General features: G+C 44.5%; 1 protein-coding gene across 1 annotated transcript in view; it reads right to left on the bottom strand.

Moving 5' to 3' along the window:
- Window positions 1-18,225, bottom strand: part of ARMC2 (armadillo repeat containing 2) — a 189,688-nt gene that overhangs the window by 16,280 nt on the left and 155,183 nt on the right. Inside the window, exons 12-13 of the mRNA XM_082250903.1 lie at window positions 4,970-5,288; window positions 2,392-2,514 (exon numbers count right to left, since the gene is read on the bottom strand). Coding sequence (XP_082107029.1) covers window positions 2,392-2,514; window positions 4,970-5,288 — 442 coding nt within the window. The remainder of the gene's footprint in view (window positions 1-2,391; window positions 2,515-4,969; window positions 5,289-18,225) is intronic.

The raw sequence follows: 18,225 nt of genomic DNA, 5'->3' as shown, positions 1-18,225 counted from the left end.
GACCATACCAGACCACACGCCCTCAAATGGTGGGGTGGGTGCTTTGGGGCAGGGGGGGCTCCGCACTCCCCCCACCCCTAAGCACCATGTCCCCATGTTGATGGGGACAGGGGCCTCTTCCCGACAACCCTGGGGTGGTGGTTGTGGGGGTCTGTGGGCAGGGGGCTTACCGGAATCCGGATTTCCCCCTTTAACAAGGGGGCCCCCAGATCCCGGCCTTCCCCCATGTAAATGAGTATGGGGTACCCCTACCCATTCACCTCAAAAAATACAGTGTAGTGTAAATAATGACAAGAGACGGTTTTGAGACATTCTTCTTCCTCTGATCTTCTTCTCCGGTGTTCTTCCTTCAGTGTTCTGTAACTCCGGTGTCCTCCGATGACCCGGTTCTCCTTCGACGCTGTCTGCCATGATTATGCCAGCTCCGCTCTTATATAGCTGTGGGGCGCGGCCACCTAGTGACATCCCCCAGAGACCCCGTCCCTTGTATTGTCACATGAAGGGTCTGGTATGGTCCTGGGGTGGGGGAACCCCACGCCGTTTTTTTTTTGTTTTTTTATCATTTTGGTGTGCGTTTCCCTTTCAAGATACATACCAGAATCAAAGGGCCTGGTATGGAACTTGGGGGGGACCCCACACCATTTTGTTTTCATTCATTTCAGTTCCCCTTCAAGATCCTCAGAAAACAAGTGGCACCATAAGTCGGATCATCATGACCCAACTTGGATGCAACTTTCATTCAAATCAATAGGCTCTCAATAGGGAACCATTGATTTTGACATGTAAAAAAAAAAAAAAAACGCTTGACGTGGCTTAACGCTGTATTCGATGTTAAGCCGCATTCAGCAGCGCCAGACATTTTTACAGCTGTAACGCTGGCCCTCAGAGCGCACTGGCCCTGGGTTTTTTTTTTTGCAGCTCAAAAATGCCTAAGTCCTATACAGCCTCACGGGAAGAAGATGAACATTGTGATGGAAAGATTAACCCTTTTGCTGCCAGAACATTTTTTCCACACATTTAAAAAACATTTTAGGCCTGAGGATTAAATATTTCACACAAAACTAAACATTTTCTGAAAGGAGACACCCTAGAGCACTGATGGCGAACCTTGGCACCCCAGATGTGTTGGAACTACATTTCCCATGATGCTCATGCACTCTGTAGTGTAGCTGAGCATCATGGGAAATGTAGTTCCAAAACATCTGGGGTGCCAAGGTTTGCCATCACTGCCCTAGAGAATAAAATAGTATGCGTTCCAATTTTTTATTTCACACAACATTACCACAAAGGTCTAAGAAAGGTCTAGCCATTAGCCATTGGCTCCTGCTGCTGTCAATCACAGCCTGTGAGGAGGGAAAGGGGGGGGGGGTGCACGGCTGAGCCCCACTCCGTGTGTCTATGGCTACACAGAGCCAGGAGTGCGCCTGCACGAATGCCCCATAGCAAGCTGCTTGCTATGGTGGGAACTCAAAGAGGGAATTAACCAGGAGCACTGGCAGGGGACCAGAGAAGAGGACGATTGGGGCTGTGCTGTGCAAAATCATTGCACAGAGCTGGTAAATATAACGTTTGTTATTTAAAGTGGTAGTATACTCCGCTTTTTATCTTTTACCTACAGGTAAGCCTATAATTAGACTTACCTGTAGGTAAAATTAATATCTTCTTAACCTGCACGGTTTAGGAGATATTCGCCTTGCACGCAGCCGCTGACACCAGCGGCGCATGCGCTCTGCAGGTCCGGCGGACCTTCAGAGCTCCTTGCCGGAAAGTGAACTCCCGCGCGCATGCACGGGAGGGGCGTCATCCCAGCTCCGGCCACACATAGCGCCGGAGCCGCCGAACCCAGAAGAGACGCAGAGGGAAGATGTCAGCTGCCTCAGTGGTGTCTGGGCGACCATGTCAGGGGTTCGTTCTAAGGTAAGTATTTGTGATGCATACTAGCTCATTATGCCTTTGTCCTGCATGTTTTTTTTTTGCTTTTTTTTTTCAGGATACAACCACTTAAAAAAAAGAATTGTTTACAATTACTGTCACCAGCTTTAGTTTACATTTCATGTAGGATAGAGAGTTTGCAGAGTCTTTAACCTAATTGTGTTGTTTGACACTTCATTGCACCCTGTGTAGTAAAAGCCAAGCACTGAAGATCAGTACTTTGCAGCTGGTGGGCCACAGTGCCTAATGCATAATGGTCTAAAGAAGAACTTTAGTGTATTGCCTAGACAATATATAACTGATAAACAGATACTGTATGTCTTTTTTATGTTTCCATGGGCTGCTATGGAAGGCACAGTTAGTTCTTCAGTTTATTTTACAACGTCCAGTTTCACAGGTCTACATTTTCTCTAGATGGGAATCACTGTACATTACATCACCGTATAAAAGAAGACTCACATCTGGAAATCTCAAGTCTCCTCTTGGTAATAGCAGAGCTGTCATCTTCATAGTAAGATAAATTACTGAGCGTTGCTACAGTATTGATCACCAGTTCCTCACATTCATCAATCGATTTGTACTCTAATTGTAAAAGAAAACCAAGAACAATGTAAAATGTGAGATCATTATAAACACAGAATATAATCCAAGGTTAAGCAATAAGAGAACAAAATCAAAACAAACATGCAGAATCTGGATCCAACTGAGAAAAGGGACCTGAAGCATTTAAAAAAATAAGCCATGAGATCAGCACAAGTAGCTTTATCATGTTTTTCAAATCAGAAAAAAGGCATGTTGTGTATTATCAACTTTCTGCACATCACAAAGCTTCCTGTTTTTCTTTTATTTAAAAGTAGAAGTATAGGAATAAAAAAAAAAAAAACAGCCATACTCACCTCTATGGCTGCAGCAGTTCCCTAATGGCTCTTAAATAACCGCTGATCACTCAGTTCTCAATGCATTCTAAGAACACAGTCCATCAACTGTCTCTGTTCTGCCCCTTCAGCGCTCACTGGAGAGCTGGGCGAAAAAAGGGGCGGGAGCTGTTGTCTTAGGCTGGCCATACATTATACAATTTTCTGTACAAATTTATTTAGATTTACCTTCAGCTATGTAGTACAAAGGCCTGCCTAATTGGATACAATTGAAAGTGTTGTTTAGTTTTGACCTCATATTATATAGGGTTTTTGGTAAATCTAACAAAAAATTGTACAAGAAAATTGAACACGTATGGCCAGCCTTAGGCTCTCAGCAGCGTTCTGAGAGGCTGAGCCAGCTGATGATCAGGTATCTGGGTGGATCTCTACATTATTGTCCGGATCCTTCCAGAGTCTGGAGTGGCTCTGTAATGTCAGCTAACAGCAGCCTTTAATACTAATACAGTAAACCCCCCTCCATTGTGGGGGTTACGTTCCGGACCCAGCCGCGAAAAGTGAAATTCCGCGAAATAGAAAAACCCTATTAAAATGCATTGTAGGCATGTTTATTTTACTGTCACTGTACGTGTAGAAGCATTTTAAGGTCTTTAAACACACTTTTAAAACAATAGAAACTCATTTAAACACATAAAAGATACTAAGAGACATAGCAAGAGCTATGGAAAACACAAAAATATTTCATTTTTAATGATTTATATAGTAAAATAACATTACAAAAAAAAACGCAAATTACCGGGACCGCAAAAACTGAACCGCGATGGAGCGGGGGATTACTGTACCAGCAAAAAATTATAAAGGTCAGATCTAAAGAAAATAGTACTGTTAAGATAAAGACATAACTTAAGCCTAAATTAAGCCAACATTGTTTTTTTTTTTTTTAACTTGGTTAGAGTAGGGACAGGTTAGCATTTCTGTCTAGGCTTTTACTTCTACCTGTGACTCCAATAGGAAGATTTCCCCTCTTCTCCTGTTTCTGTGACATCTTTACAAGAAATAGAGTGGGTTTTATTTGTGTCATCACTAGAGATATCCCATCATTTCCTCCCCAGCAAGACACAAAGTAATAGGAAAATGGCTTCAACAGGAACAGAGACTTTGATAAATAAAATCTGACTACGGTTCCAATCCTTTCTTGTTCTTTCTAAAATAAATAACACAAGTTCTAGCTGAAATTGTGCTTCATGTACCATATAGTATTTTTGTACTTTTTGTTTGGGTGGGGAAAGGTTATGTGATAAATTATTAATTACGATTATTTTTATTTTGTTTTGGTTTGTATACCTGCAAAATTCCCATAGCCTTCTGTGCAAGTATGAGATGAGGCACGGAGATGTAGAACTGAAAGCCTGTGGGGGAACTTCAGAATGAGAAGGGACACCGCAGAAGTTTCAACCTTGTTGTCCTAGGGCACAGCACTAGGTGGAAAACAGGTTTTATGGAGATGTTCTTTAGGTCAAATTTGCATGTGGGAAAATGTTAGCTTTTTTCAGTTGTAGGTTATCCCCATAAACTTAAGAGGTGACCCACAGACTGTTATTCAACCAGGACTTTTATTTTTCAATATAAATAGACAAGCTCATTATCTGCTGTGATTAACCTGGGTATGGCTTTTTTAATTGGTTCAATGTAAAAGGTCCACTGATTTATTCAGAAACTGCTTTTTCACCTGTAGAGGGCATTGTAGCAGCTGCTATATAGCTTTAGCAGCCTCGTTGCCACCCCTGGCTGCATATTTACTGCAGTTAATAGGATAAAAGTGCTTGAGTTTCTGACTTTGTACTTATGGCACCAAGGAGTCTTCCCCTTATTTAAAGGGTCGTGCTTAGCCAGACAATAGATTATTCCCACTGTGGGTTAAAATTCCTATTTGTACATAATGCTTTAAAGTTTAAGTCATCCAATTGTTAATTCATACACAGTCCTAGAAAAGAAGTGCTCCCCTAGATATGTTAAGGACTCTTCCTTCTACGAAGCAAAAGAGGTATAAAAGGATCAGGTTTACAAGTAATAAAAATATAAAAGAGGAAATATAATTAAATAAAAGCAAGTAAAAATAACATTAACATTGACTGAGAATTTTCACTGCAAGCAGGACTCACCTAGAATTTGAATTAAATTTGAAATACAGTTTTGATCAGCAGCCAAATATTTGCCAATGTTTGGATGAACAGACAGGTTGGCCAACAGGCTTACTAATTTTATCAAAATATCCTCAACTTCAGATGTTTTTTTTAGGTGTTTAGGGTTCTCTTTCTGAATAGATTTGATTGGTTGTATCTTTACATCAAGTTCACAGTAAAAGTGTAGTAAACGTATAAGTGTTGTAATGCTTCCTTTTACTTTATAGAAGTCTTCACGTGCTGTATTTGTCTTGGCAGTTAAGTTACTTAGCGTGAATGCTATCCGAACAACAAGGTCCTAAAAAGAATGGAAATAAATTATATTAAAAATATATTACTTTCAGGAGGAGAACTAGAAGATCGGCTCCTTGTGGTATAGCACCCCAGTTGATTTAAATCACATGTACCCCTCTACCGCAAATACAGGTTGGAGGTGCATAGAGGGCGTGGGATCCTTCCTTCACATATGGTGGGCTTGTCATCTGATATCACTGTTTGTCAAAAAATCTATATTTCATGCAACTCAATGTTCATCTCTGATATTCAGGCCTCTCCTGGAATTGCCCTTCTGTCATTGATTCCCAAGTTAATTTCCAAAATAAGAAAGGCATCCTGAGGCACGGCCTGTTGACAGCAGTCTGTTGACCACTGCAAGACTACCCCTGCTCTCCTGGAGTGGGTCCAAATTCTCAATGATGATGGAGATGCTGGTAGTGGAAGATAGTGCAGAACCTGAAAAAAAAATCTCTACCAGGTGGACCTGTTGGTGGTTACACAATAATCTGTCCAGCTTATCTGCACTCCTTTAGTCGCCCAACGCCTCCTTGTAACTCCCATAATTCTTCAAATCTCCATTATCTTGGGTGGACCATCTATGGGTCTCCCATATATTTCCCCTCTCATGTTATTTACATGGTTGCTTTTTCTTGTTTCTTTTTTTTAAATGATAGCCTCTCCAGGTTCTGAAGTGGCCTTCTAATACTTAGTTCAGGTGTACTACTTAGATTTTTAAATGCCTGAACTTCCTCAAACAGTTATTTAGCCAACTGACTGTTCACCGCAGATATACTGCGGCAGACTGGCTCGGCTAGGCGAACCGGCGTACCTGTACGGCGGTTCACGGGAGCGCTCCTGGGGGCAGCGGGGATGCCGATCCATGGGACAGGCAGCAGCGATTGCCAATGGGCACCCGCGATCGCTCCCCGCTGAGAGAGAACAACGGTCTGCTGTTGTAAACACAGCAGACTGTTCTCTCTGAAATGATCCTCCTATTTAGGATCACAGGTCTCTGTGTTTATTTCACAAGTTCCTCCCCCATACAGTTATAAAACAATCCCCTTGGCTCACACTTAACCCTTTGATCACCCCTGGGTTAACCCCTTCCCTGCCAGTGTCATTACTACAGTAACACTGCATATTTGTAGCACTGATTACTGTAGTAATGTCACTGGTACCCCCAAAAGTGTCAAAAATATCACATATCACAAAGTATCGCAATGTCACAGTCCCGTTTAAAGTTGCAGATCGCCACCATTACTAGTAAAAATAAATAAAAATGACAAATCTTTCCCCTAGTTTGTAGACGTGATAACGTTTGAGCAAACCAATCAAATACGCTTATTGGGATTTTCTTTTACCAAAAATATGTAGCAGAATACGAATTGGCCTAAAAGGATGAAAAATGTTGATTTTAAAAATTTTTCGGGGAAAAATATATAGCAGAAAGTGAAAAACATTGTTTTTTTTTTTTCTTTTCAGAATTGTCGCTCTTTTTTTGTTTATAGCGCAATAAATAAAAATCGCACAGGTGATCAAATACCACCAAAAGAAAGCTATTTGTGGGGGAAAAAAGGGACATCAATTTTATTTAGGTACAGTGTCGCACGATTGTGCAATTGTCCGTTAAAGTAACTCAGTGCCAAATCGCAAAATATGGCCTGGTCATTATTAAGGGGGCAAATCCTTCTGGCCCAGTGGTTAATGGAACCATTTGTGTATTGCTCATTTGTTGCATTATGTCTGTTGGCAGGATTTATTGTACATCTATAATTTTTTTTTTTCTGAACTACTTGAATAAAGTTATTTGACTAAAAAAATCTATATTATATAAAAAAATGGATAATTATATTAAAAAGGAAAAACTGTTATGCGATGACAAATAGATTATATAACTCACAAACTTACTCTGAAATATGAACAATGGAAGCATATTTAAGTGAAGCAAGGAACTCATTCTCCTCACACTGAAAAACAGACTTCTCTGTTAACTAAAGATAATGAACAGGCTACAATTTTAAAATACAGGTGCCTAGGGATGCATGCACATACTTGCAGATGTATTTATCAACAGGCTCTGTAATATTCAAGAGTCCTTTTGCAAACGAGTAACCAAGTCACTGGTTCATAAATAAACAATGTTTATTAAAAGTAGCAATTGCTCAGTGCCGGTTCACATATGTGCGGCTGCGGCGATCGCATGTAATGTCGGAGCGCACTGCTCCTTCGTTACATGCGATCGGCTGTGCGGTGCGAGTTTAGCCATACACTTTGTATGGCTAAATTCGCACCGCACCCGCAGCAAACACGCACAGGACCCTTTTTTGCAGCCGCATCAGGATAGGATCGCACAGTGGTTCACACTTGTGCGATGCGATCCTGTGCGAACTGTAAAGATCGCACTGCGATATGCGATCAAACTGGGGGTGTCGTTAACATTTCATTGACACCCCCAGCGTATCGCATATAGCAGTGTGAACTGCCAGGGGTGCGTTTGCGATGCGGGAACAGGCTACATATTCGCAGCCTTCCCGTATCGCATAAGTGTGAACCGGCACTCAACCTACACTGAAGTCTTAGGACACAGCTGGAGAGGTGAGGACAATTACACAGGGAGCAGCAGCATGAACTAGAGAAGGCAAAGAGCTGGATGGTGGTGAGCTGGACTGTGACAAGAAATGCAAACCGCCTGTCAGCCTGTGTGAGATGGTGTCTGCCTGCCTCCTGATGTAAAACCTGAGCTGCAACAGCAGTGGACCGCATAAATCGGCACGGTGGTACCAGAGGGCTAGAGGCAGTAAAGAACAATGCAGGACTTCCTGGGCAACAACACAATGCCATCAGAATGGGACCAGATTGTCAGACAGCAATAAGGCTGATCCTCAAACCGCATCCACGGTATTTCTTCAAACACATTATGTGGACCTTATGTGGGGGATTGTAGTGGGTTGGTGCACGCGTTTCAGAGCAGCGCTCCTTTTTCAATGTCATCCCACTACAGTGGGTTGGTTAGAGGAGTTCTGAATCTGGAGGAACAATCTCTTTACCAGACACCTGGTTTATTTTGGAAGTTATATAAATCAAATTATCCTCATCTGGGATGGCTCCCTGAAGAGGGTTGAGGCCTTTTCCCAGCACTGCAACAACCACCAAATGGGCTTGACCTTCAGCCATGTTTGTGATACCTTGATATTTATGGATCTTGAGTTAAAGCGGAAGTACAGCCTAATACCTTAAATTCACCCCTGCAATCATTAATGTAAGCGGAGTTCAGCCTTATGTGTCAAAATGAAAGAATATCATTTATTCTACCTTCAGGTTACAGTTTTCAGTGCTGTCACATGACTTCAATTCCTCTTCCGTCAAGCAAGTGGGTGTGGTTACTGAAAGCTAGTACCATCACTTCCAGGGAGGGGCACTGTTCCTGCGTAGCCAGTGGGCATATACAGAATGGGAGGAGTTGATCACAGGTTCCCACTCAGTGTTCTCTCATCAGTAAGGATGCATTGTACATCCGAATTCATGAGAAAATTAAGTAATAATTCACAGGACACAGGGGTGCACATATATAACTGTGCTGGGCTTTGAATGAAGCCTACTGTAGGAGAAGGAAGATGGACACAGGAGGGGGGGGGGACTGTCAGTGTAGCTGGAAGTACTCTGGGGTCTCAGCTCACAGTCTACAATGATCATAATACAGGCAACCGCACTAAGTCTACGTTTCCACTAGTGTGACTTGTCATGCGACTTTGGATACACAAAGTCGCATGATGAGTCACAGCCTATTGATTTCAATGGCACTCGTTCCCATCTTTACGACTTTGAAAATCAGCTACTTTGAAAAGGTACCTGCACTACTTTGGTGCAACTTTTGATGGGGCTTTGATCTAGAGTGTAAAGTCGCATCAAAGTCACACTCCAAAGACATACTCTAGCCTAGTGGCTACGTTTCCACTAGTGCGACTCTTAAGTTGTGCAATTTAGAGTGTGACTGAGTGCAGCTTTGATCAAACTTTACATTATCTGGATCAAAGTCGCAGCAAAGTAGTGCAGGCACTTTTCAAAGTCACTGATTTTGAAAGTCACATAGATGGGAACGGTTGCCATTGAAATCAATGGGCTGTGACTAGTCATGCAACTTTATGTGTCCAAACTCGCATGACAAGTTGCACTAGTGGAAACGGAGCCTAAAACTAATTACTCACATGTAATGAGCAATAGAAATCGACCTGTATCCTTCTAAACTTTCAAAACTTATACCTTATTTCTTTCATATTTTGCGCCGGTCACGTGACCCCCCCTCTCCCTTTCTCTCTCAGGAGAAGCTGCTAGAGTAAACGAGCCTATGAAGACAGGATATCATGTTATGTGAAGGATAGGAGGGATGGGGATGGGGCTGGGCAGGTCTAGGCGTGCCTGTCTAAGAAAGACTGACAACCTTATCAGGCAGTGAAATACAGCTTAGCAAATTCAGATAAAGGGAAATAGCGTTGTTGGTGAAGAACAGGAAGAAGCGGTTTGTCTAGTTTAGATAAGACTTTCTAAGCTACACAAGCAGCTAGCCAGAAAATGAATAATATCAAAGATATTTAACATACTATTAATAGGAAAAATTTCATTTTTGACTGGAGTTTCCCTTTAAGTCATCAGGACAACAAAATTATATCCAGAACACACTTCAAACTCACAGCCAGAAATTCCTATCTTAAAAAATCTGCCACCATCCAAAATGAATTCAAAACATTCTGAAAGAGCAATACACTAGGTTGAGGAGAAACTGTACTTTTGATACAGACTACACCATTCAAGGAGCCATACTTAAAGCGGAGTTCCACCCATTTTTAATAGGATGGAATACATAGCTGTATGTAATCCCCTTTAAAACGGCTTTTACCAATGGAAACTTTTTTTTTTTTTGCTAGTAAATACCTTAATTTCTGCTTTATTCCTCCTCTCCTCACTTCCGGGTCCGATCGGCGATGACGTCATTCGGCGATTCGCAGTGTCTGCTGGGATGTATTCTATTCCAGAAATCTCGCAGTAGCTGAGCTGTAGTGAGCCGTGCCTGCCCCGCCTCCGCCCCACCTCCTCTCATTGGTTGTATTGTATGAATGTATTAAGGCTGTTCTCTGCCCCGCCTCCGCCCCGCCTCCTCTCATTGGTTGTATTGTATGAATGTATTAAGGCCGTTCTCTGCCCCGCCTCCGCCCCGCCTCCTCTCATTGAGTTGTATTCATACAATACAACTCAAAGAGAGGAGGCGGGGCGGAGGCGGGGCAGAGAACGGCCTTAATACATTCATACAATACAACCAATGAGAGGAGGCGGGGCGGAGGTGGGGCAGAGAACAGCCTTAATACATTCATACAATACAACCAATGAGAGGAGGCGGGGCGGGGCGGAGGCGGGGCAGAGAATGGCCTTAATACATTCATACAATACAACTTAATGAGAGGAGGCGGGGCGAAGGCGGGGCAGGCACAGCTCACTACAGCTCAGCTACTGCGAGATTTCTGGAATAGAATACATCCCAGCAGACACTGCGAATCGCCGAATGACGTCATCGCCGATCGGACCCGGAAGTGAGGTGAGGAGGAATAAAGCAGAAATTAAGGTATTTACTAGCAAAAAAAAAAGTTTCCATTGGTAAAAGCCGTTTTAAAAGGGGATTACATAGATCTAGAATTCCAAAAATGGGTGGAACTCCACTTTAAATCCAAATTTGTAGAAAAAAGTTATAAGGACTGAGTAGATAGAGCTCAAGCTGTATGTCTAGCTGGCCCAGCTTTCAATAGAGATCAAAAATTAGTGCATCCCTTCAATAATGATCTGAACTTCATCACCGATTTTCACTATAAGTATAGACAGATGGAAAGGATAATACTGAAATACTGGATCATCCTAACTAAAGGTCCTAAATTCAAATCCGTGATATCTGCTAGACCTTCTTTTGTATACAAAAAAGCTCCCAGTATAAAAAACATCATAGCCCCAGTAAACTTAAGGAGGCCATCAAACCACAGCACCATCCCCTGGTGACATTTTGCCAACTCACAGGGATGTACCAGTGTTAAAACAAGCCCTCCAAAATGTGTTCACTAGTGCACCACTGTCAAAAAAAAAAAATACACAGATCATAATGGTAAAGAATCTCCCATTTCTAAATTTTTCACATGTGACACCAAATTTTTTGTCTATGATTGCAAGTGCCCTTGCTGCCCCTCCTATGTGGGTCGCACAATTCGCACAGTAAAGGCCAGAACCAGGGACCACCGGAGACTGATCAATGACAGATGTGGACCTCTGTGTCCCTTAACACTTCACTCTCCACCACGGTCGGTTGACTGCTGGCCTCCAAGTCTAGGTTATCAAACAAATTTCAAGTGGTATCCCATTTGCAGCGAGGTTCCAGAAACTTTGTCTAAGTAAAATGTTCTGGATCTTTACACTTACTACTTTGGCACTGAAAGGGCTAAATGAAGAGCTCAAAATTCACACCATTTTCTAACAAATTCCCCTTCTTTTAGTCTAATTTACGATCACTTGCAGGTACAGCCCTTTCACACCAATTTTTGTATTGTTACTAGTCCGTTATTACATCTGATGTGAACATATCCAGTGATATCCGTGAAAAACGGAAAATTGATATCAAATACTTACCGTAATTTTCCTTTCCTGATGGACTCCATGGCAGCATACGTTTGGGTAGGCCCCGCCTCCTCTCCTACCTCATAGGACCCCACTCCCATAAATCTTTGCTCCCTTTCAGCATCAGTGTTCTGTAACTAGCCTACTCAGGAATTGGGAGGGGACTCTTGCTGCCATGGAGTCCATCAGGAAAGGAAAATTACGGTAAGTATTTGATATCAATTTTCCGTTTTCCTGACAGACTCCATGGCAGCATACGTTTGGGAAATAACTCGCTATACACTCCCGGGTGGGAAGATGCTGAACAAAGAAAACTTTAATTGGCACTGTCAACTGACAAGACTATCTCAGCATTTTCGTGAAAGACAGAGGTCACTTTTGGATTTGACCCTAGCATAGGGATAAGGACCACCCTGTCTTGAAAAAAGGTCAAAAAAGGTTCTTTGTGACCCAGATTGTGTATCTCGGAGACCCTCTTAGCAGAGGAAATAGCCACCAAAAATGCTGTTTTCAACGTAAGTTCCTTGACAGACATGGAAGCAACATCCTTTGAAGAAAAAAAGTCCAAAACTAAAGGAAGATCCCATTTTGGGAATCTTGGCCTTCTCTGAGGCCTAAGCCTGACTGCTCCCTTAAAAAATTGCTGGATCAGATGATGACTTGCCCACTGAATTCCGGTAAAGGCTGAAATGGCGGATACTTGCACCCGTAGAGAACTAACCGAGAGGGGCAGATCCAGACCAGACTGCAAAAAACTTAAAATCTGCTGAACAGTAGGTGTACCTACTGGACCTGACCCCTGGGCCTGATGACTCATGAACCTGGCCCATATCCTTTCATATACCCTGTTGGTGCTGGGCCTTCTTGAACTCATGAGAGTCGGAATCACCTCCTCTGGACATCCGAGAGCTTCCAACCTCCCCCTCTCAAAAACCAAGCCCTGAGGTGCAGCCGTGCAGGGCAAGGGTGCAGAGTAGGACCCTGAGACAGAAGGTCCGACCTGAGAGGTAGAGGGATTGGATCCCTGAAGCTCAGAAGGGACAGCAGGGGAAACCATGGCCTGTTGGGCCAGAAGGGGATTATTGCCACGATCTCTACTTCCTCCATCTTCAGTCTCCGCAGGAATTGGAGTACTATTGGCACTGGTGGAAAGGCATAAGCAGACTGGAAGTCCCACCTGTCCGTGAGGGCATCCACTCCGAAAGCTTGAGGATCTCTGAATCTCGTGTAGTACTTCCGAAGTTTCCTGTTGCGTGGACTCGCAAACAGATCCACTTCGGGTGAAATCCCCAGAGATAACACCCAGTTGAACACCTCTTGGTGGAGGGACCACTCGTTGTTGTCTAGTTGGAAACGAGATAGGAAGTCTGCCTCCACATTCAACACTCCCGGGACAAAGACCGCTGAGAGATTGGTCAGATGATGCTGAGCCCATGTCATGATCGGTTCTGTTTCTTGGAGGAGAGACATACTGCGTGTTCCTCCCTGCCTCTTGACATAAGCCACTGCCGTGGTGTTGTCCATCCTTAACAGCACTGAAGCCCCCTGTGTTAGATGGTGAAAAGCCTGGAGTGCTTTGAGGGCGGCTCGAAGTTCCAAAACGTTGGACACTACTCCGTGACCTGGGAAGTTCCATCTGCCTTGTGCCACTTCGGTCAGACAGTGGGCTCCCCAACCGGTATTGCTGGCATCGGAGGTTATCGTTACCCAGGAAATCGGAGCGATTGAGTGGCAGTTGGTCAGATTTGTACGGCGTAACCACCAGGGAAGGCATCCGTTCATGAATGGAGTCAGGTGAATAACCTGTGACAAATTCTCCGTCGTCCACTGTTGGAGAAACCCCTTCTGGAAGGGTCTCAGCTTCCACATAGCCCACTTCACCATAGGCGAGGTGGCTACAAGCGTCCCTACTACCTTTAGACACTGGCGAGCAGTGAGACGAGAGGCAGCGAGAGCGTGAGACACCCTGCTCTGAATTACAGGAATTTTCTCTTCTGGCAGGGAAATGGTGCACTTCACCGTGTTGAACAGTGCCCCGAGAAACACCAGCGACTGCGTAGGCACCAGATGGCTCTTCTCTAGATTCAGAATCCAACCGAATTCCTGAAGAGTCGATGTCACTTGCTCCAGATGTAAGAGTAACTGATGTCTGTCCTGGGACAGAAGGAGAAGATCGTCCAGATAATGATGCAATCTGATGCCTCTGGTCCTGATGAGAGCCACAACTGCCAGCAAGGTCTTGGAGAACGTGCGAGGCGAAGTTGAGAGCCCGAAGGGAAGACACGTAAATTGCATGTGGGCATGACCTACAGCAAACCGGAGAAACTGATGGTACTCTTTTGCCACAGGAACGTGGAAGTATGCGTCTTTTAGATCGATCGATGCCAACCAATCTCCTGGAAGGATCGAATGTTGAATGGTGACTAGGGACTCCATTTTGAACCTCTCTTGACGGATAGACCTGTTGAGATATGTGAGGTCTATTACCGGACGCCAGGTGCCGTTCTTCTTCTGAACGAGAAACAGAGGTGAATAGACTCCCAACCCTCGTTCTGCCTCGGGAACTGGCACAACAGCTCGCTGAACCAGTAAGGAGTCCACGTAGGCGAGAAGAATTTTCTTTTTCTCTGCCGAAAGAGGAAGTGAGGTTGCGACAAACCTGGGTTTGGGAACGTTGTCGAACGCCCACGAATGTCCCTGGGACACGATGTTTAACACCCAGGGATCCTGGATCGAGGCCGCCCAGACATCCCGAAATTGGAGCAACCTGGCCCCTACCGGGAAGGCCTGGACGGGCCCAACCTCAAAAGGATTTGGTGGCCTCCCGGTCACCAGACGAAGAGCCTTTAGGGCCTTTCTGGAAGGTGGATTGCCTTGACTTCCAACCTCTTCCGTAAGACTTGCCTGGTCTGTAGCTGCGTGCTTCCCTGGCACGATTGGTAGTTTGTCTTCTCGGGAAAGAGCGCTTCTGAGCGCCTGGGCGTTTATCCTGAGGGAGGAACCCAGATTTTCCACCCGTGGCCCGAGTTATGGCTGCATCCAATTTGTTCCCAAAGAGGGAAGAACCCTCAAAGGGAATTCGGCACCACGCCTGTTTGGAAGCAGCATCAGCAACCCAAGGCCTAAGCCAAAGGGCGCGTTTAGCCGTAACCGAAGCCAGCATAACTCGAGCCAAAAGGCGAATGGTGTCTAGAGACGCCTCCCCCAGAAAACCCGCAGCCATCTTCAGCTCCTGGATTGGGGAGCTCTGGAGCACTTCTTCCGAAACTCCTCCAAGAGTGCCCTCGAGGGCATTAATCCAGACTTCCATGGCCTTTGAAATTGTAGCCAAAGCCAAAGCTGGCTTACAGGCCATGCCGGCCGAAAGATATGCTCGTTTAAGGTCAGCGTCGATCCTCCTATCCAACGGATCCCTAAAAGAGGCTGTATCCTCCATTGGAAGGGTGACATGCTTGACCAAACGCATCACAGCTGCATCCACACTTGGGGAAGATTCCAGGTACTTCACCTTTTCCTGTTTAAATGGATACAGCTTTGCCATTTTTGTGGTCAGAGAATTTTTCCTTTCCACTTTGCTCCACTCTTCTGTAATTATATCTCCCAGCTCCCCTAGAAATGGAAAGTCCAAGCGCTCTTTGCATAGCTGCTTGAAATATTTTCGTTGTTTTGGGGAGGAGACAGCTGGATCCTCCCATTCAAGAGCTTCTCTCACCGCCTTCACTAGAGGGGAGACATGGCTGAACTCAAATCCTGAACCGGAGTCATCTGAATCAGATTCGGACTCTGACGGAAGGATAGAAGGATGGCTGGGCTGGGAGGACTCAAAAGGATCCTGAACCAGAAGATCTCTTTCCGGAGAGCGGGATGGCCCTGCTGAAGTACTTGGCTTTTGTAACTCAGCCAGAGAGTCTTTGAGGACTCTGCGTACCACTTCCTCAATATGATGGTCCGACTTCTCCCTTTCACCCGTAGCTTGGGCATAACAGGGTTTACACAGAGAGGAACCATCTGTTACTATGGTACCACATCCCCAGCATTTCTTCCCGTGCGGGCGATCAGAACGGCCATGATGTGTTGAACCAGAAGTTTCGCCATCACGTCCCCTACTATGGGGGGAATTGCGTCTGGACCTGGATGAGGAGTGCCGGTGATGCGACTTTGAACGTCTATCATCTCTACGTTCATTAGGCTGCTGATCAGACCTAGAAGAGCTAGAGATAGAAACATGTAGAGGTATATAAAAGAAACACCGAAAGATTCCCCCCCATTAAATGCCCAGCACATACCTGGTATGAGCAGGCTGGCCACTAGGGGGCGGAGAAGCGTCCATGTCACAACAATAGAGGGCAAAAACACTCTTCCTACAGCGAGATACAAAAGACACACTGTACCAAAAATACTAAAGGAAAGAGAGAACTGCCATAAGATCCTATAAAAATGCGAATCTTACCTGAATCACGCTAGTCAGAGTCTGGGGGAGGCTGTATCAACGCTGCCGACCTTCCCACCAGCTCTGACAAACACAGGCTTTAAATATGCCGCCTTGCGGCCGCCAAACGTTACCGCGCATGCGCGAGTGACGTCACGCGTCATCCCCGCGCATGCGCACCGAATCCTGTGTCCGACGGCTACCGCGCATGCGCAGAAGCGCCGCGCAACCCGGAAGCGGCGGCCGCAAACGCGGCCACGGCAAGACCGGGAGCCGCCGGGCACCGATAACAGGGGCAAAAACGCTGACTCTGAAAGGTGACACTCAGCTACAGAACCCACACTCAACCAAGCCACAGTAAGTACCTAAGACACTGACAAATAGTAAAAATGAAGTAAAAAGAGGTCCCATAACAGGGCTTACCACCCTGCCCAGAGCAGAGAAGAGTCCCAGAGGCGCACCACCGGTCCATATCTTCGGGCAAATTTAGGCCACCCGCGGCAGCAGGGCTCTCTCGGCCAGACCCCCAGGCTCCTGCAAGGGGGTTTCTTCCATTGCCCCCTCCATACCCTGCTAATAGCCAGGGCTTAGCGGAGACTCTACGACCCCTTCTGCTCCAAAGTATAGGACTGGAATAGTAGGAACATAACACCGTATGTATGAGGAGGACGAAAAAAGAACACTGATGCTGAAAGGGAGCAAAGATTTATGGGAGTGGGGTCCTATGAGGTAGGAGAGGAGGCGGGGCCTACCCAAACGTATGCTGCCATGGAGTCTGTCAGGAAAGATATTTTATGAGAGACACCTTGTTTCTTTTTCTCTAGATCCAAAAAATAATAATTCAACTAGAGAAAGACTGAAGCTGAACCTCAGATTGGTGACTCTGAAAGGGACCTCATCTGAGAACAGGTGAGTATTCCAGCCAGAGCTGCTTTGTGCACTACTACTTTTTTATTTTTTTTAATTATACTAGAATTGGACTTTAATGTTTAATACATTTCATAGGTAATAAATATGTCCTTTTACAATTTGACAAGTCATCATTTTGAATCTTAGATCTAAAGTACATATATTATTCTGAAAGCTGTGCTGTTTTATCATGACGCCAAGTGGTACAAAGAGGCTAAGTTATTCACAAGAGAATTTTTTTTTTTTTTTTTTTTTTTTACTTTCTCCCTATTGTCATTAAATATTAAAGACATACTTCAAGACTTTATCTATGACTGTAAACTGAAAAACTCCAAGTGATATGTCCTAATACAAAATTTCCTAATGAATCTCAATATGGTACAGGCCTCAGAAACTGACACAAATAATAAATGTAGAGGGGTGGTGCCATCATCCCAACACTTGGAGTCAGAGAGAAAGCTTAGGGGCACCCCTCATGTGCCCCCAACAGGAGGATAAATGGACTATATGGGTACCCAAGGATTACAATGACATATTGGGTCTCTGTGACAAAAAAACAGGTTCAAAAGAGGGGCTGTGGAATGGACATCCTTACCTGAATACCATTTCTCCAAACCCATTCGTCAGATACAAGGTGACCAAAACTAAGTTACTACTCAGAGGTGACACATTTGAATTTTTACAGCAAAAGGCCAACTTTGCAAAAGGGCTATTAACATTTTATGGCATTACAGAAAGCAAATATTTCACTAAATGGCACTACATCTCTCTTTAAGTTTGGGGATGCTTTAGGTTATATAATACACCATGTTTAAGTTCTATACTAAATCAATAGTCTATTACTGCCAATTTGTTCTGGCTAACAATTTTTTTTCTCCCTTTTAACAATCCGAACAAGCACTGATGAGCACTGACTTTCCACGAAGTGCAAAGAAACGCCAGCAGAAGGTATGCAGAACATAATATTTTCCTT

This window comes from Pelophylax lessonae, assembly GCF_965119305.1.
Source record: "Pelophylax lessonae genome assembly, chromosome: 3".
Lineage (NCBI taxonomy): Eukaryota > Metazoa > Chordata > Amphibia > Anura > Ranidae > Pelophylax > Pelophylax lessonae.
The sequence above is the reverse complement of the archived record's forward strand: the minus strand, read 5'-3'. Positions and strand labels throughout refer to the sequence as shown.